Source organism: Zootoca vivipara, chromosome 10, assembly GCF_963506605.1.
Source record: "Zootoca vivipara chromosome 10, rZooViv1.1, whole genome shotgun sequence".
In the NCBI taxonomy this organism is placed as follows: Eukaryota; Metazoa; Chordata; class Lepidosauria; order Squamata; family Lacertidae; genus Zootoca; species Zootoca vivipara.
This window is the reverse complement of record NC_083285.1, coordinates 51,926,065-51,946,627: the sequence shown is the minus strand read 5'-3', so window position 1 is coordinate 51,946,627 and position 20,563 is coordinate 51,926,065. Positions and strand designations below refer to the sequence as shown.

General features: G+C 42.8%; 1 protein-coding gene across 1 annotated transcript in view; it reads right to left on the bottom strand.

Moving 5' to 3' along the window:
* Nucleotides 1-20,563, bottom strand: part of DGKI (diacylglycerol kinase iota) — a 246,116-nt gene that overhangs the window by 48,956 nt on the left and 176,597 nt on the right. The window contains exons 23-27 of the mRNA XM_060279941.1: nucleotides 16,000-16,079; nucleotides 15,198-15,242; nucleotides 5,444-5,513; nucleotides 3,256-3,296; nucleotides 429-556 (exon numbers count right to left, since the gene is read on the bottom strand). Coding sequence (XP_060135924.1) covers nucleotides 429-556; nucleotides 3,256-3,296; nucleotides 5,444-5,513; nucleotides 15,198-15,242; nucleotides 16,000-16,079 — 364 coding nt within the window. The remainder of the gene's footprint in view (nucleotides 1-428; nucleotides 557-3,255; nucleotides 3,297-5,443; nucleotides 5,514-15,197; nucleotides 15,243-15,999; nucleotides 16,080-20,563) is intronic.

Genomic DNA, 20,563 nt, shown 5'->3' with positions numbered 1-20,563 from the left:
AACTAATGTTCCTTTATTTAGTTTGAGTCAGAGGAGCAAAAAATCCAGATACCCAGAAGTCACTAGCAGTTAAAAACCACCAGGACCTATGACTGGTATCTGGGTAACCTGAAGCAAGCAGGATGCCTATTTCCCATGCAGGCTGAGTCCTTGCATCTCTCAAAGGAGCAAACATTGAAAGGAAGGACACAGCAAGCAGACAGGTATGAGCCAGCGCACATCAGTGATAACTGCGATGGAGGCAGCAGGGTGCGACTAACATCTCTGGTTTGAAATTTAGCCTGTAAGAACACTTTCTCCCTTTTTGTACTCTTCACAATGGTGAATGCATGAAACTGTCCTCTGGAGCAGCTCCCATTATACAAAGGAAATATATGTACAGAGACTTCCAGATCCCACATCAGGCTGGGGGGAAAGAAGAAATTTACCCAGAGGCCTGCTCCACTACCAGATCAGGCATTCCTGGAGGCGTCCCTGCAGGCTGCGTTGCCACCATTTCTGGGTCCAGAATAAAAATCTCGTCCTGCGAAATTTCAGTCACGAAGTGCAAATGTTCCTGCAGCGACAGCATGAGAGTGAATGATCAATCCATAGTTTGTGCACAATGAACTAAATGGATCTCAGTTTCTAGATGTAAAGAAAATGTTCACCATGATTAGCAGGTCATGGCCATTGCATGGAAAGGAACTGAAAATCCTTTCCATGCAGAAGCTTTCGTTGTAGACAGAAAATACAGAAAATACTTATTCATGCAACACATAATTAAACTACAGCACTCGCTCCCACAGGAGACAGCGATGGCCACCAATACTTTAAAACAGGATTAGACAAATTAATGGAGGGAAAGTCCTATTGATCAGCTATGTTGGCTACACTCATGATTGGGGCAGTAATGCTTTTAGATGCCAGTTGCTGGAAACTGCAGGAAGGAGAGAGTGCTCTTGTGGTTGGGTGCTATATGAAGGTGTTCCCACAGGCATATGATTGAACACTGTGAAAACAGGATGTTGGACCTGATGGGTCATTGGCCTGATCCAGCAGGCTCTTCTTATGTTCTTAGATAACCAAGCATTGGTGTCCAAACATCACACAAAGAAGTCCATTAAGGGGACGGCTCCAGAAATGTCTTCTATTTCCCAACACACTATATAATGCAAAAACAAACAACAAAAACCACCCCTGGATCTTGTGCATGGTGAGTGGCTGGCCTTAAGGAGGGGTCAATACGCACAGAGATTTCAACTGACCACCACAAGCTAGGTGCTTTTGTTGAAAGACTGGAGGGTATGACTTGAACCAATGGCATCAAGCTACAAGAAAGGAGATTCCAACTAAGCATCGGGGGGGGGGACTTTCTGACAGTAAGAGCTGTTTGACAGTGGAATAGTCTCCCTCAGGAGGTTGTGGCCTCTCCTTCCTTGGAGGTTTTCAGGCAGAGGTTGGGTGGCCATCTGTCATGGATGCTTTAGCTGAGATTCCTCAATTGCAGGGGGTGGGACTAGAAGACCTTTGGGGTTCGCTTCCAACTCTTAGATTCTATGATTCAGATACTCAAGTATGGTTGTGGTTTTCTCTTGACTTTACTGTTTTATCTTTTATAAACTGCTTTGAGGTTTTTAAAAATGAAATGTATCCAGTAGATGGGATGCAGGAATGGATGGACCATTGGCCTGATCCAACGGGGCTCTTCTTATAGTCCCAGAACGCAACAAACACACCTTTCGTTAGTTTATTGCAGCTGCACAGCCATTAAATGGATTTTGTTTTGTTTTTTTTAAAAAAGGAAGCCTAAACAGAATTACTACTACTGTTTGCGAAACTTCCAGTAAGTGCTCAACACGCACACAAAGTGCTACATTTCTGACAAATGTTTGTACCATTAGTTTGATGTGCTTTTAAAGCATGGAGATGTATTTTGTACTGGCTTGTAACATTATCATAATTTCCAGAGTTATCTTATCTCCCATGCAGTGGATTAGGATTTCAGGCAGACTGTAAACAGCAAAAGGAGATAAATGCGGAGATTTGCTTTTTAAAATGCAGCTGTCCTGAGCACAGAAAGATAAGCAAGAAAGGAGACGAAAGTTGTGCTATTAGACATCAAACTGGGTTTGAGCCAGGAAGACAGAGCAGATCCTTTTTGCCTCTAAATGTTCTTTTGACTTTGGCTGTCCTCTGCCAGTTCACACAGGGTGTTTTATTTAATTCATACTCTACCGAATGCAATATTTTTGAATTTGAGGTTCCAGCATTTAAACAATGGGCTCAAGTTTTCTCTGAGATTTGGAGTCCTGAGTTGCAAAAAAAAAGTGAGCTGATCTGCATGCAGCACACCCTAGAATTTTAATTCAGCATTGCTTAGAATCATAGAATTGGAAGAGTTGGAAGAGACCACAAGGGTCATCTAGTCCAACCCCTGAAGTGAAGGAATCACTGTTAAAGTGTCCCTGACAGATGGTCATCTAACCTCTGTTTAAAAACCTTCAGTGAAGGAGAGGCCACCACCTTCTGAGGTCATGGAACATCACAGATCAATCATATCCTAAAGATGGACACTTGATCATCTGCCGCAACTCTGTGAACTGATAAACAATTAGATATAACAAGATGCTGCTATTTGGTTATTATCCTGTTATCTGGAGTATAATGGTGAATCCAATCCTGTGCCATCTGACAAAATCTTTTAAAGCAGTTCCTTTGCCAGCCTAGTGCCTTCCAGATGTTTCAGACTCCAGATGTTTTTGACTGGGACTGGCATACCTGCCAAGTCTCCCGCTGAAAAATGCGGGATCAGCAGCGGCGCGGCACCGGAAGTTGCATAAAGCAACTTCTGCGGCCGCTCTGCCCATGTGTGGGCACCAGAAATTGGGCAGAGTGGCACCGAAAGTCGCTTCTACACATGCCCGGTGGCCATCTTGGTGACAGCCGCCGCCATGCGGCCACCACCAAGATGGCTGCCGGACATGCGTAGAAGCGACTTCCAGTGCCGCTCTGCCCGATTTCTGGTGCCCACATATGGCCAGAGCTGCACCCAAAATGGAGGCTCCCTGGCAGGTAGGAAATCCGGGGGATTTCCGGGATTTTTCTCCATTCAGGAGAACAGCGGGAAACGGATTAAAATCCGGGGGTTTCCCGCAAAAAATGGGATACTTGGCAGCTAAGGGGACTGGTGGGAGTACAAAATAGATTCATAGCACTACATTGGCAAGGATTGCTTGAAGGGGAATGAAAGGAAGAAAAGGTGCTGCGGTGTACCTGAGATCTGTCGATGCGGTAAAAGCGATCAGCAGAAGTTGCTGGAAATAAAAAGGAAATAACTACATTAATGAGAAGGTCTGGAGGGGAAATGTTCTTAAAACTTGCTATTTCTTCTTCTAAAAGTTCAGCAAAAATCTTAGCAGTGAAAACTCTTGCATACAAAAAAAAACCCCAACCAACAACTATATTGCTATTCATTTATTTATTACATTTATACACCACCCTTCATCCAAAGGTTTACAGTATAAAGTGTTTGCAAAGTACACATGCACATAAAGCTTGCTGAGACCCTGGGATGTTTGTTCTTGCAGCATTTGTCTGTTATATAAACTTACATGAATAGGATTACCCTGTAACATCTGACCATGTGTTGTTTTGTGTGTGTGATTTAAGACATTTGATGGAGAGCTGGTATATTAGCAATCATGTGTAGTATGCACTTGCATGTTAGGCATTTTATTTTCAAACTTTGTAAGACCAGCATGGAAAATACCGTAAATAAGTAAACAAATAAGGCATGAAAATAGTGATGCAATACTCTTGTTCACTATTTTCATGCCTTATTTGTTTACTTATTTACGGAGTGATGCAATACTCTTGTCTCATAGGGACCCAGGTGGCGCTGTGGGTTAAACCACTGAGCCTAGGGCTTGCTGATCAGAAGGTCAGCGGTTCGAATCCCTGTGACAGGGTGAGCTCCCGTTGCTCGGTCCCAGCTCTGGCCAACCTAGCAGTTCGAAAGCATGTCAAAATGCAAGTAGATAAATAGGAACCGCTACAGCGGGAAGGTAAACGGCGTTTCCATGTGCTGCTCTGGTTTGCCAGAAGCGGCTTTGTCATGCTGGCCACATGACCTGGAAGCTGTACACCGGCTCCCTCAGCCAATAACGCAAGATGAGCGCGCAACCCCAGAGTCGGTCACGACTGGACCTAATGGTCAGGGGTCCCTTTACCTTTACCTTTACCTTTACCTTTACCTTTACCTTTACCTTTACCGTTACTCTTGTCTCATAATAACACATTTCCAAATGGCAGGATTTCCCCGGGGGCTTCCCCTTGTCTCTTCTGGGGTAGGGGTAAGAAATGTATTGCCAAGTGACAACTCAGATAGCAGGTGCAACAGGACACCAGCCTGTACTCTCCATAATTAACATTACCCACATCATCAGCAATAACTGATTATCTTGATGGTGGATGATAATGGAATACACACATGTATTGATTTAACAGAAAATAGATTCAAGATTCATTTTAAGGACAGCTAGAAAAGGTTCAGTTATCAGAGGCTGCTCAAGGGGAATGTGACCGGTGTGGTCGCACTGGGTTCAGAGCTTCTGGGGAACTGGAGCAGGATCTACCACTATTGCTTTATATATTTATTTATACCCCGCCCATCTGGCTGGGCTTCCCCAGCTACTCTGGGTGGCTCCCAACATCATTGTCATCATCATCATCATCATCATCATGTGATAAAACATCAAACATTAAAAACTTCCCTAAACAGGGCTGCCTTCAGATATCTTCTAAAAGTCAGATAATTGTTTATTTTCTTGATGGGAGGACGTTCCACTGGGCGGGCACCACTACCGAGAAGGCCCTCTGCCTGGTTCCCTGTAGCTTCGCTTCTCGCAGTGAGGGAACTGCCCGAAGGCCCTTGGAGCTGGACCTCAGTGTCCGGGCTGAACAGAATGGGAGACAAGAGGCAGGGGGCACTGGATTTTGGTGCCACTAAAATTTGAGACACCACGTTCCGCCACCGCAGTTACCCTTGGCAAAACTCTTCAATGTGAGTGTCTAAGTCAGGCATCCCCAAACTGCGGCCCTCCAGATGTTTTGGACTACGATTCCCATCTTCCCTGACCACTGGTCCTGTTAGCAAGGGATCATGGGAGTTGTAGGCCAAAACATCTGGAGGGCCACAGTTTGGGGATGCCTGGTCTAAGTAGATCCCTTAGACCGTAAATACATGAGTCACCAGTAAAGCACATTCATTCCCTCAAAGAATTCTGAGCACTGGTTTGTTAAAGCTTGTGTGGGAATTTGTAACTCTGTGAGGGGTAAACTACAGCGTCCAGAACTCTTCTGAGAGAAAGAATGTGTTCAGAATGTGCTTTAAAGGTTTAGTGTATAAACAGCCTATGTCCTCTTTGGTGCAAGGATAAATGAAACCATCTTCTGCACTTACCATCTAGGAAGCACCATCTAGGGGAAAGCCTCTGAACCGACAATGCTCTTGGGAAAGAGCTTTCCTGGTCCTGGGTAGAACAGAGGTGGGGAGAGAGGGGGGGGATTAAGAAATAAGAAGAGGAAGGAGTAGTTGTTCTTCATATTTGGCCATCTCTGCAAAGGACAACTTATAGGCAAAACAGAAAGGTCCCAAGAAGCTCAGAGAAAAAGACAGACATTGTGGGGGCAATGGTGATGGGAGGGGATTGAGGGTTGTGGACAAATGCCATTATGTGTGCTTCAAGGATTCAGAAGATAATTCACAGGCCACACAGAAGGAGAGATTCGAAGCAAGGGAGAGAGATGGCACCACAAACATGTCCAGGCAATTAGTTAATTAAATATAGTACTAGATCTGAAAGGCAATTTGCTCCCTACCACCACCAACACTGCATGCTTTGTTTCAGTCAAATCCCCAGGATTAGCTACCTTGTCAACTCCCCTCCCACTTATTTACTTAATGCAGATAAGTGTGTCCCTTGGGGAAAGAACAGTTTTTCCGAGTCTTAATATATTTCCGTAACACTGCACCATTCGCATAGTGGCAAATAATATGAAATAAATCAACATCGGGCAATAGGAATTTCTTCCTCCTTCTGAGTGAGAAGGTTAATGGGAGCAAGTCTTGACTCACAGGATAGATTGGACTGAGTTTGCTAGGCCTGGTGCAAAGGTGAGGAAAACACATTTAAGACACTTATCCATCACACTTAACACTGAGTAATATAGCGTATCGCAGATATCAGTTATCTTGTGGGGATCCTGTAATAGCAGTTTTATTTTATCATAAATCCTGCCACTGAAATGTTGGTGCAGATATGGTTATTAACTGCATTTAACCTAAAAGTTATTTTCAAGGTGATAGCAAATGCATTAGGGCTGGAGGGATTGCTTTTGTCAAACATGTTTTCTACCAAGTCCTGTTGATATTGCAGAGTTAGCTTTCAAATAAACATGCTTAGGATTGCATGTGAAAAATGGCTTTTCTTCAAGTAAACCCAGGGTTCCGGTGATGGGGAAGCGGTGGGCAGGGCACTCTCTGGCTGCTGCCTAAGGTATGGTCCAGCAACAGCAACAATATTAAACTTTTGCAAATATTGCTTTATTGTGAATTTAATCAGGATTGTATATGGAAGGTGAGCTCCCCCATGCCTATCCGTCAGGTGATCATGGCAACAACCACTAGGGACATTTCATGTGGGAAGCAGTACAGAAAGGGAAAGGCTCATGGGTAAACCACATACTTGCAAAATGTGCCAGGGTTAAACCCCTCATCTTTCCAGGTAGGAAAGGGAGGGGCTCCTGTCTATAACTCTGGAGAGCTGCTGCCAGTCTGTGTAGTTAATACTGAACCAGATGGACAAGTGGTCTGTCTCAACACCAGCCAGTTTCCCAGAGAAAGAGCTTCCATGTAATCTCCTAAGCAACACTTTCCAAAGGAATCGCCTCACACATTCAGGTGTGAGCCACTGAGTGACATGCATGCATGAATGAACTCTTCAGGGCAAATTCACATGACTGAAAAATTGCCCCCGGCTGGACAATAAAATCAATGAGCGAGCCAAACAGCCATGCATTCGTCAGATTATTGTTTTTTTCCAATTGGTTTTTAGGCTGCAGTGACGATTACACCCACACACTTTCATTGCAGATTGAAAATCTATCTGGACATGCCAGATGGTTGCTCAGCCAATTGTACGATACCTGGAGCTTGCCACACAGCCAGGCCAACTTTCAGTAGTGAGAATCATTCCTATGGGTATTTTTGAACTTTGTGATGGATTATACTGGGCTATTGTGAATCTATATGAGAATAATTGCATATAAGCTGAGCAGTAGGGTGATGGCTTTTTCACTTTTTTTTCTCAAAAATTATTTCCTGTAGCACAAATGGACGAACTTTTGCCTATTAATGACTAAAATGAGGTATATTCCATTGAAATATTTAAAAATGTTACGCACAAATCGTTTTTATTTATTTTTGTGTGCCGTTTTACCATTTCATAAAATTGTATTAACAATTCTATATATATTTCGTATCTAATTTGGACACAACACCACATTCCACAATGGGGAGTGTTCTGAGCAACATTGGGTATACAAATGTCGCACCTGCGCAAGGTAAAAGCCCCTTTTTGGGACCTCAAAACTCAGCCAGCAGACCCTGCCGGGCATGCTGGGAAAAGAACCTACAGGAGAGGTAGCAAAACACCGTCCTCTAGCGGCGTCTGTACTGTTACTGCAGCTAAAAAAAGCTTCCTTGTGTGTTTGATGACCCTATATAATGTTGTATATATGTGACTCTAAAGCTTGGGTTCAATTTTATATATGCTTACAGTGACTTCAAAAATGGTCAAAAAAACTGATAAATAATTTTTAAAATCATTTTGTGCGTGAGGTTTTTTTTATCAAATCTCTTTGAAAGTAAGATTTTATCTAATCTTTAATGAAAGCTCATCAAATTGTGATACAGGGAAATGAGGTTATAAAAACGTCATCACCCTACTGAGCAGTCAGTAACTGTCAGTAATGTATTGCCAGTGCCATAAGAACATATCTAGAGGAGCAGACCAAAGGCTCGTCCAGCCCTGTGTCCTCTTCTCACCGTGGTCAACTAGATCCCTGTGGGAAGCTTGGTAGCCAGATACAAGCGCAGCCACAGAAACTGATGTTAAGAGGCATACAGCCTTCAGCAGTGGAGCAAGTATACAGCCATCATGGCTAGCCATGGATGTCATTGGTCAAATCTTCTGAGTTATGTTAAATGGGTGTTTAGTTTTAAAATACAGCCTCTAAAATGTGCACCGAGAAAAGCACTAGCCTGTCCCATGTTGTTGTTGTTTAAACATTACAGCCTGCTAGAGGCTCTTAACTCAGCTAGTAAACGAAGCCAGCTTTGAAAAAAGATAGAGCACCATGGCCAAAAACATGCAACTGAACTGTAAATACCATCTGGATTGTGGTCAACTCCAACAAAACAACAACTGTTCTTGGCTCTTGTATTCTTGGTGTGCAAGAAGCCAGTCCTCTCTGCCTGGGCAATTTCTAAAACCATACTGTTGCAACAATTAGGGTTTAATTCATTGAAAGACTCCACCTCTAATTTCTCACGACCAGGCTGATGCTCATTAGCTTGGCATGAGATTTCTGCCGGTGGTTAATGGCCTTTACGTCGGTCCCATGAGAAGCTGCAAGATTCGTCTTATTAGCTCCTGCCTCCGGGCTTGTTTTAAGTCGTCTATCTATCATCCACTTCCCTCCTTCGTTATGCAGGATGGGGAAGGAAATGATGCTTCCGACACCCTTCTCATGCAAGCTCCCAGGAGATTCAAAGATATGGCAAACCCAGAAGCAAAGCCTGACTTGTGCTGCTTTTGCAAGAACTATTTCTATCACATAAATCCTCCATCCACTTCATACACCAGAATCAACCAAAGGATGGCTTCTCCTTCCTATGTTTAGGCATGAACCTCTGCTCTGAGTGTGAGTTTACCTTCTCTGGAAAAGAGCAAGCCCTGGGGAATTATGGGAAATTTGTAATACCTTAATTAATTTATTTATTATCATCAGCACCACAACCACCAACCTCACTTGGTGAGTGTTAACAGGATTATAGCCAAATCATGTACAGTGTAAAAGAGGAGGGTGATAGCAGCATGCACATCTACGCACTTTGCAGAAGTACCAAGGTTTTTTTGGGGGGGGGGTTTAAGGGGGCAACCCCTGCCATCCCCAGAATAAAATTGTCCAATAAGGACTTAGCATGCTCAACTGTCTCAGAACACTGAAAGTCTGGAGGGGGACGACAGAAAATTGCAGGTTGGACAGGATAAATTCTCATGGAAGACCGAATTTTTCACTGGCTGGGACACTGAACAGCAAACCTCCATCTGGCACTGTTTTGCTATAGACCCCAGCAATAATTGCTCTTGGGGCACAGGAAATCTCAGTTAATCCTAAACATTGTGATGTGACGGACAGCAAAGGATAGAAAAGGAGAAAGTCCAGGGCATATTGTACAACTGAAAGTGGTGGAAATAAACCACTAGACCGACCCTGCAATATTCTATGCATCCCACATTGCAGACAGAATGTTTCAGCTATGGCTGCACTTTAATCTGAGAGGCACCCTTTGGGATCTCTTGTAGGATTCTGGGACACAGTACCTCTCCACCCCTAACCGCATTTTTGGCACCCCCGAAAATTGCATTGATTTCTGGCGCAGCGGTGCCAGCCTCGCACCTAGGCCTGCTAGCTCTGCTGCAGAGAACGGTGCAGTTGTTGCTCAGCTGATCTACAAATGAACTTGAGTGCAGACACTGCTTTAGGTAAAAGATGCAGAGAATGAGGAATATATGAGAAACACTGGCTTTGATAACTCAGATTAAGATAGTTTGACAAGAAGAGGGGAGGGGAGATTCCTGAGCGCAGCTGCACAGGCAATGCAGACTTCGCTTTTGGCAGTCATCCACTCGGAGAATCTATTTGACTCTCTCCCTGTAACTTTGTAGAAGGCAACCCAAACACAGCAGCTGAACCAGAGGGAGGTGGAGCTCTCACTTACATGAGGGTGGGTGTCTATGTATGAAACATACTGCAGCAAGCAACACACACACAAAATGAAGGGAACACAAATCAGCATCTGGAGGCAAGTTTCTCATTTGCAGCTGGGTTCACAGGGATGCTATCTGCTGACTCTCCCCATTCCAAACTCCAGGGAGCCCCAAGAATGAAATGTACTTTGTTTATGAGATCTAAAAGTGCCCCAGACACCTTATTAGTAAGACAGGAAGATAGTTCTATTAACTAAAAGGCTCGAGCGCAGGCACTGTCCACCTATCTCTCTATAATTCATACCAGGTTGATAACAAGACAATGCTGCTTTGGGTTGAGAGCTCAAAGAGATGGCTCAGAGAATATATAAATAACTCCCTGGGAAATTGGAGAGAATCTAGGAGTCCATTCAAAATGAGTAATAATCAAGTACTGATGATACACGGGAGGATTCAAAGAGGCTTACTTGCGGAATTGGGTGGGTGATTCATGGATCTACCTAGGAGGCCAAATCATGATTTTCTCAACTCTTTGTGGGCCACATTTGACAGGTGGGTAGAGCCACTTACTTATCACCTGACATCGCAATGATGCCAGGTGACCTTCTTTGCTCCCAGGAGTCTTCAGAAGCCCTTTTCAAAGCACTACATTGAGAAGCACTTTGCAGGTGGGGAAAATAGCTTGCCTTTTTTTTTGTCCAAGCCAATCTGACTGGTACAGGTGGAAACATCCATCACCAGAGGAAAGGCAATATGACAGTTCATATTTTACCAACCACAAAACTTGGAAAGCACCACAAACAGGGAAGAGGAGAGGAAGCTACTCCATATGCTTGGAATGAGATTTCTTCCAATCCCAACACATTTCAGAACAGGGCCTTTCTCGGTAGCACTTCTTAACAGCAATCCACATCAAAAAGCAAAGAACACTGCAGTGACCCCAACAATAATTCCCTTGCTGTTGATGAGAATTGCTGTTCAAAAGCGCCCCAAGGCGGGATTTGTCCCGAAATGTGCAGGTCCTGGAAGAAATCTCATTTCAAGCATCTGCAACGACTTCATTGTCCCGTCCCCCTCCAGTTCATATTTTAAATTATCCCTCTCCACGATGCGGATTAAAAAGAGACTTGAACCATTTCAATGGCAATGAGTCAAAATGATGACCCTCACCTATGAAATGCTAGCGGCAAGGAAGAGTGTCAAGGCTCCAGGTTAGTTGCAACAGAAGTATAGTCCTCACAGATAAGAGATGAGATTTTAAACCCATTTCTGGACTGTAGAATTTCAGGTTGCTGGTGCAGGGGGGGGGGTCATATTGTTGAAGGTTCCCCCATTAAAAACTTTTCACCATGAAAAACTATGATGTTAGGGAAAACACGAGTCTGGAACCTTTGTCCTGATATTTACTTCTCACTGCAGATGGGGGGGGGGGGGTCAGATAACCACTACAGTTGTTATTGTAATTATAAAAAGGTAAAGGTAAAGGGACCCCTGACCATTAGGTCCAGTCGTGACCGACTCTGGGGTTGCGCGCTCATCTCGCGTTATTGGCACAGCTTCCAGGTCATGTGGCCAGCATGACAAAGCCGCTTCTGGCAAACCAGAGCAGCACATGGAAACACCGTTTAGCTTCCCGCTGTAGCGGTTCCTGTTTATCTACTTACATTTTGACGTGCTTTCGAACTGCTAGGTTGGCAGGAGCTGGGACCAAGCAACAGGAGCTCACCCCGTCACAGGGATTCGAACCGCCAACCTTCTGATCGGCAAGCCCTAGGCTCAGTGGTTTAACCACAGCGCCACCTGGGTTCCTATTGTAATTATATGTATGTTTTAAACAGATGTTATCTATGTATAGTTTTAATTTTATTAATGTTTGATTTTTTAATGGTTAACCCCCCCCCCAGTTTTTAGTGATTCTTGTTTCTTTCTTCATGTTTCATAGAATCCCATAAGGGAAAAGGGGGGAAGGGGTATAAAAAAATACATAATAATCATTAAATACTACAGTATATATTATATACTACAGTAACAGTCCATCTCGTGGGACTTGGTATAAGCCAAGATTTACTATTTATGTAATAATAATATAAAAATGTCAGTTGTGTTCATGCATTTAATGTCATGTCTACTGGAGTCACAACTTTAGTTGGATCCGGTTTGAAATGTTAATTTTTAATGAAGGGACACTCAGTAAAAAATAATGCAGTTTCCTTGTGTTACTGAGGGAAGAACAGTTTTCACTGTTTTGTTCTTAAACTGCAGTAATTCACACTGGGACTTGCTGGTGAACGGCAGGTAATATCTTAAATAGTGATGATGGTGGTGGTAACGAAAATACCTGTTCCATGCAAATGTTAGCCAGCTTGATGTACCTATTTTTTTGGAACCGAAACACTCTGAAAGGAATGATCCATTCCTAACTTCACCTTTTATTGATTTTTCACGCTTTGGAGAGAGCAGCAAAGACTGACCTGGTTTTAATGGCATGAGCCCTTATTCTTCATGAGAAAATTCAAAAATGCAGAACACCTCTCTCCTTTTTTTAAGGTCGGTCCCCTTGCTGGTGCTATACTTTATTAAACTCTTCATTTTAGCGTGTGCGCAAGCATGCTGGGGGAAATGATGTGGAAAGCGCATGAAGGTGATAACAAGAGAATACTCCTTAGGGCGAAACAAGATTAAAAATGCAACTCCGTGAATCAGGCGAGATTATATTTAAAATGCATGCTGGAGGATGAATCTTCAAAAACAGATTGTAAATTCAAACAGAAACTGCTGCAGGTGATCTTTGCATGAACTGAAATTCTATATATCTAAAAATGTAGAAGGGCCATGTTTGTTATAGTCCACTTTTCTTGGAAACAGCTTGTCCGATTCCGCTCAAATTTGGACACAGCGTTCCTTGCCAATGCAAGGTTCGCAGAACCTTAGATTGCCAAGATCCCACCCCTACCACACCTAAAAACGTGATTTTTCTCTATAAAAAAGGCAAAATATACTGCCCTCAAGTGGACATCAAAGGAACAGACGGCAAATATTGCCATAATCCCACCCACTCCTCTTCCTCCTCCTCCTACTAGGCCAAAGCCTTTACAGACTAGGCCGAATGGAGGTACTGACTTGCCTGGGTGGGGGTTGGGGGGAAGAGGGAGTTGGGGGATTCACAGGGATGAGCCAGGGGGGAAGAACAGAATAGGTCATAGATCGGGGCAGGGTGGGGGCAGTCACGGATTAGCCACTGCAACGCGTGGCAGGACCAGCTAGTATTGTATAAAAAAGGAGGTGAATGTGGCTTTGCCCTCTCTCAAGAGCCATGTCCTGTTTTGCTAGGAATTATAGGTCAAGACTTTCTAGGAAAGTATAGAGGACTATTCATGTATGCCACAACAGCAGCTAGGATATTACTAGCCCAAAAATGGAAAGAAGACAAGATACCAACTAAAGAAGAATGGCAAGAAAACTGATGGACTACACTGAAATGGCGAAGCTAGCTGGAAAACTTAGAGACAAGGACAATAGAGACTTTTAAAAAGACTGGGAACCATTTATGTTGTATTTACAGAAATATTGTAAAGTGGACTCCCTAGCAGGGTTTGATTAAACACAATCAACAAAATAGAGAGATTGAGATGTAATAAATGGAAAATATCAAAATGTAAGAGGTAATTTGAAAACAATCATGGTATAAAAAGAGGAGAATATAATAATATTTAATTCAAAGGTTGTAATATTAAGGTATGGAAGTGAGAGCTGGACCATAAAGAAGGCTGATCGCCGAAGAATTGATGCTTTTGAATTATGGTGCTGGAGTAGACTCTTGAGAGTCCCATGGACTGCAAGAAGATCAAACCTATCCATTCTTCAAGAAATCAGCCCTGAGTGCTCGCCGGAAGGGCAGATCCTGTAGCTGAGGCTCCAATACTTTGGCCACCTCATGAGAAGAGAAGACTCCCTGGAAAAGACCCTGATGTTGGGAAAGATGGAGGGCACAAGGAGAAAGGGACGACAGAGGACAAGATGGTTGGATAGTGTTCTCGAAGCAACCAACATGAGTCTGACCAAACTGCGGGAGGCAGTGGAAGACAGGAGTGCCTGCTGTGCTCTGGTCCATGGGGTCATGAAGAGTCAGACACAACTGAATGACTAAACAACAACAACAATATTAAGGTACAACAAAACAAGCAGGAGAAGTTACCGTGTAACGAACCAGAAAAGAGAGTTGAGGGAAGTTGGGGGGGGGAAGTGTGAGAATTGTATTTTTTTTTCCTTATTCTTAGGAATAATGTTATAATGATGAATATAGAAATGTTAAAGCTAATAAAAATTATATATATATTTTTTAAAAAGTCATTTCCTATTATCCTTGCCTGAAGTTGGACAATGGATTACCAGACACAAAAAAGAAACCATTGAATTGCTCTGCTTCTGGTCCATCAAAGCACTGGTGCTGCCACTACCACTTGGTAAGGCAACCCACCCACCTGAGAGATGGGAAGATTAGCAGCTCCTCAAGAGACAGCAGATACTAGCTGCAATACTGGTGGATGTTGAGCGGCCAGTCAGCAGCATTTCGCCAAGGGCCTGCTCAAGTTTGAACATTGGGTTCTACACTTGCATGCTTGAATGACATTTAGGTTGCAATCCTATCTGGGAGTAACTCCCATCACCCCAAGCCATTGATCATGCTGGTTGGGGCTGGTGGGAATTGAGAGTAAACTATCTGAACTTGACTGAGCTGTTCACAAACTTCTACAGAAGCAATTGGGAGCCTCCTGGTGTTATTGGACTCCAACTCCCATCAGTGCCCCAACCAGGATGGTCAATGATCAGGGATGAAGGGAGTCCAACAACTTATGGAGAGGGACCACAGGTTCCTCATTCCTGTCCTCCAACACTGAGTACTTCAACAAATGAGCATGACTTGCCACAGATTTGGGAAGAATGGGGCTTACATCTGAGGAGGCACGATAGGACTTTACTGTTTTATTTATTCCAAGATATTGTAAACTAACATTCATCAGAAATCCCCAGCTTATTAAATTGATATAGTCTGGCCAAATGCTGCTATCAAATGTAGTCCAAAATAGCAATGGAACAATTTAAACAGAGCAAGAGCTTCCTTTATTCTTCTAAAAGATAAAGGGTAAATAGATTCTCTACCTGGTAGTGGACTCTCTGTGTTGTTGAAGTTACGGATTGTAAATCCTAGAGGGAAAATGATCAAAACAATGAATAGTTAGTCCCAAACCAGCCTCAGCCTCCATCGTTTTCCAAACATCCTTGCTAACTTGTCGCCATATACAAACTTCTTCATTTATTATTGTTCAGACATGTCACAAAATGTTGTGTTGTCCTGTGATGTAAGTAATGGGTCCCGCCTGCTAGCCTTCTCCCTAAAACATCAGTGGTTTGCTCATTTCTATATGTAAGGTGCCTACATTCTGCTACTTATAATTATTAGTAGTTTGCATCATATATTTACACCTATTATTATTTCATGTTATAGCAAGTTTCTAGAGAATAGATTATGAGTCTTTCTAAATTGTGTTTCTAAAGGAACTTTTGTTATTGCCAAATGCCAATTATTGCCAAATGTCACTGTGTTTGCATTATTAAGTTTGTTATGAATAAAAAATCATTTTACGTTAGAGCTTAATAATTATTTCACTATTAATATACTTCTTCTTAATTGTATTTCACTATTAATATACTTCTTAATTGTATTTCAGTTCAACAATTACTTTGATAAAATACAGTACATATTTCTTTATGTGCAAATGGCTTTAGATACCTATTAGATCCGTACATTACCATATCATATATTCAACACAAAAAAGCAGCAACACTTTGTTGTTGACAAAGGCAGCTGGACATATAAAGGGCCCCGTTACCTTCAGTAGCTTAGGGCCTCATCAAACCTAAATCCAGCCCTGAATATCTGTGTGCATTTGCACCAACTCACCTCCTCTAGGCGATCCACATAAATGCGACAGGTCTCCAAATCACAGTCTCCTCTGACAACGATCATTCCCAAAGGAATAGCTGCAGGAATAATAATAATAATAATAATAATAATAATAATAATAATAATAATAATAACTACAGCACATTGCAAAACACAAAGAAATTCACCGTCGGGTGCAATCTTTTTAGCAGCACCATCCTATACAACAAGGCTCGTTTGACCTGTGGTCCTCCAGATATTGGCGGACTCCAACTCCCATCATCCCTGAAAATTGATCATGCTTACTGAGTTGGAGTCCAACAACATCTGGAGGGTTATATGTTTGCCACCTGCAGTGTGCCTGGTGCACACCAACCTAGGAAGCCAATGGGTTTTACGCCAAAGAAACATGTATTGGATTGCAGTCACACTTTAAAGTAGAGGTATCTCAACTGTGGTCACCTCAGCATAGTTAATAATAAAAAATCAGGATTCATTCAGAAAATCCAGTCAAGGCTGTTTACGACAACATAAAGCGACTTTACTATATTTTACATTATTCCTACAGAGAGAGAGAGAGTAGAAATTTTCATGCTACATACACCATTGTTCATGGAGCGGGCTTTCATGAGTTTTAGTAATGTAAAGAGCATAGGGAATCAAAGTAAATCTATTTATTCTTTTATTTTTTAAAAATTTATTTTGACAAGCTAATAAGAATAAATAAATAAGAATAAAATGTGCACCCCACCCCGGAGACCATTCCGTTTTAACTATCCAGGCTCCCAAAATTTCAACGCCTCTTGCGATGTTTCGACCCCTTTCCATTTTAACAGTACAAATTCTACAAACACCCTCCATATCTCCTCAAAATCATTTCTCCTGCGTATTCCCCATCTCACCCTAATAGTGCATGTTAATTTATCATTAATAGCTAATATCCCGCACCTCTTTATACCATTCTTCCATTTCACATTCACCTTGCCCCTTCCGCTTCCTAGCTATAATACCTCGTGCAGCTCTCAGTAAATTTGTGAGCAAGTCCAGTAAAGCAATTCAAAACACCATGAAAACACTGGGTTTCATTAACATCTGGTCATTTATCCCCATTTGCAAAAAAAGAAGAAGCAAAAATCACAGAAAAGAAATTGCATGTGTCTCCTAGGAGCTTTGGACACAATCCACAAGGAGGTTCTCCTGTTCAATCCCCACTGAAGTGAATCAGAGCTGTGTAGGAGCAGGGAACCTGTGACCCTGCACATGTTGCTGGACTACAAATCCCCTCACCCCTCACTATTGGTCATGCAGGCTGGGGCTGATGGGATCTGGAGTTCAATAATATCTGGAGGGCTGCAGTTGTCCATCCCTAGTGTAGAACCACAGCAGTTCTTGCATAGCTCCCCTTCAGTGTGCAGTAGAATTTCTTAGTGAATTATGCTCTTTGCCCTAATACTGCTAATCCTCCCGCCTTCGCAAGAGTGTGTATGAGCATGGACCTCTCTACCCAGCAGCATGGACAACAGTGCTGAAACAGCTTAGGAATAAACTATCCCAGGCATCGTTGTCACTGTATTTTTGTAGTGCACAGAAACTGAATAACAACACTTCTATTTCAAAAATACACTCTCAGTGCATTTCAAATCCATGGGAGAGCTTTAAATTCCTCAAAGGGATGAAAAACCTTCAAGATTACATATTGATGCATCATTAAACAATTTAGTTTTCTTCTATCAAACTCATCACAAACTGCTTATGGTTGATCATATTATGAGCTCTAAGCCGGCTGCAGTGGCTTAAGAATTAAAGGACTGTTTCTGACATTCATTTCTGGCATGCTGGAAATTAATGAATAGTCTGCAGTTGGCACTTCGTTTAATGCAGAGCTTTTAAAAGCATAAGAAGCAACAGCAGGCTAATATATTTTTCCCCCTATATTGGGGGCTTGTTTTCACTCTGTTTACCTTTCCATACATCTTGTGTGAGCTTTAATTTAGCTCCTGTGCCAGTGCTCAGAATACAAGGCAGGTGGGACCTGGCCCCCTTCTCTTGTAACCCTATAATATTTGGAAGGCAGTTGAAGGGGACAAGGAGTGATTTGATGAAAATGAGAAGGAAACAGGGTATGAAGCTTCTGCATGTCATTAAAAGCCCCCTACCTTTCCCCCAATAAAGCAAGTGTTGTACAATGCTACTTTAAGCAACAAGGATATTGTTCTCAACATTAATCAGTGCAGCCCTCCTAATGTGGAAAGTACTTTGTCCTATTCATGTGAAGGGGGGGATACCCTAGCAATAGACCACTGGCATCAAGACGTGTTTGACGCAGTCCATGGGTGAGATGCTTCAGAGAGGCTTTTCAGAAGATGCCCATCAAGATAGACCTGCAGACTATCTGACTAGCCACTACTGACACTAACAAATTAGGTGACCATGCCCTCCTTGTGGCTCCCACTTCTCTTTCATTAACTGGGCAGGAACTCAACTGCAGGTACATAAATATTGGGAAGGATCTTTTTAAAGGAAAATTAACAAGCAACTGCAGTGGCATGAGATTCCGTGGACTACAGCCCACTTCATCAGAAGCATTAAGGAAAATCCTCATTTGCCAAGTATCCATACACACATTTGCAGGAAAAATATATTAAAATATAAGCAGTGGATCCACAAAGACCATGAAATGCAATAACTCATTTCATGCATTATCCTCCAGGTGATCCTTATCATCCAGCTCTTTTGCCTGGCTAGAACGTCCACTTGAACTATAACAATGCTTCTTGCATGTCTGAATGAAGAGGTGCTAACTTACTTTTGCATGGCTGGACTGTACAAAGGTAAGCATCGGTGTCCCATCCATTGCCCTGCCCACCAATGGCATATGACCCTTGAAATTAGGGGATACAGACCCCGGTTTGAAAAAGGTTCTCTTCATCCCTGTTCTTAATGCAAATGTGAGAGGTTTTCAAAAGTGACATCAATGCACAGATAAGACGTGAAATGGACATGGCTGTCAAACTTTGCTTCTTTGACAGAGTAAAGTCTGCTTGCAACAACAACAACAACAACAACAACAACAACAACAACAACAACAACAACAATAATACCTTCATTGTCATTCTACAACAGGCATCCCCTAACTTCAGCCCTCCAGATGTTTTGGACTAAAATTCCCATCATCCCTGACCACTGGTCCTGTTAGCTAGGGATCATGGGAGTTGTAGGCCAAAACATCTGGAGGGCCGCAGTTTGGGGGTGCCTGCTCTACAACATGTGTACAATGAAATTAAATGAGCCTCTCCCCCCCAACACTCAATCTCTTATCAAACAACACACCACCTCGCAAGTCAATTTCGCTATGTTATTTTCCCGTTCAACAGCCTAACAGCCTAACGGATAGAATGTATTTTTTAGCCTGTTGGTACGGCTGATTATACTTCTATATCTCCTGCCCGAGGGTAGAAGATTAAAGAGGTGATGGCCTGGGTGTGAGTCATCCCTGAGAATTGTTCTTTCTCTCCTAAGGCAACGATCCCTTCCGATGTCATCCAGCGGACTCAAGGGACAGCCCATGATATCATGTGCTGTATTCACCACCCTCTGTAGAGACTGTCTGTCCATGGCTGTCAGGCCAGCATACCACACTGTGATACAATATGAAAGGACACTTTCTATTGCGGACCGATTAAAGGAGTTCATCAGTTGTTGTTTAACATTATTCTTTTCTCAAGACCCTGAGGAAATGGAGTCTCTGTTGGGCCTTTCTGACCACCTGAGTTATGTTGTTTTTTCCAAGTGAGGTCCTCACTAAGGTAAACTCCCAGGAATTTAAAGGAGGAGACTCTCTCCACACAGCCCCCCCCCCCTGATATACAACGGGGCAGGTTCCCCTCTCTTCCTCCAGAACTATTATTGGTTAGCTTAAATGTAAAGGGAATAATAGCTTACCATGCCATAAAAAAAAGAAGAACTAGAAGAACTATGATAAATATATTTAAGGGCTTGCTGAGATATAGTTTTCATGTTTCTTCATTAGCTACTGCTTAGAAGCTGGTTTCTATCTTTTTACAACAATAACCAATACATCACCGCTGTTCCTGTAAGTGGGCTAAGAGAGAGCTGGTTCATAAATTCTCGTGCTATTTTCTTCTATTAAACTTTTCCGCACGGGGGAAATGCGTGTGTTTTTATCAGAAGCAAGGCTCCATTTCGCCTGCTGAAATATTACGCCGAAACAAAGCAGTTGTTCCATTTTTCGCCGGGTGCTGCTGACAGGGGCTACTTAATTCTGAGCACGGTGATATCACATCGCTCGTGCCTTCGGTAATCTGGACAAACTCCAGGTTTAAACGAGCCCTTGGCAAATTGCTCAATGGTAGAAAATACACACACACACACACACACACACAGCAGCCGCTAGTAGGCTTATGTGGAGGTGGGATGAAGTGCTCTGAATCAGTTCTAGGAACTGCCAATTTAATTTCCCAGAATGCTCCTGGTGCATCATCATCCTGGGTCCTTGTGGGGAGCTTAATTCACAGCTCCCAACTGACTGCTTCTTCTACAATACACTTTTAAAGAGGGGAGG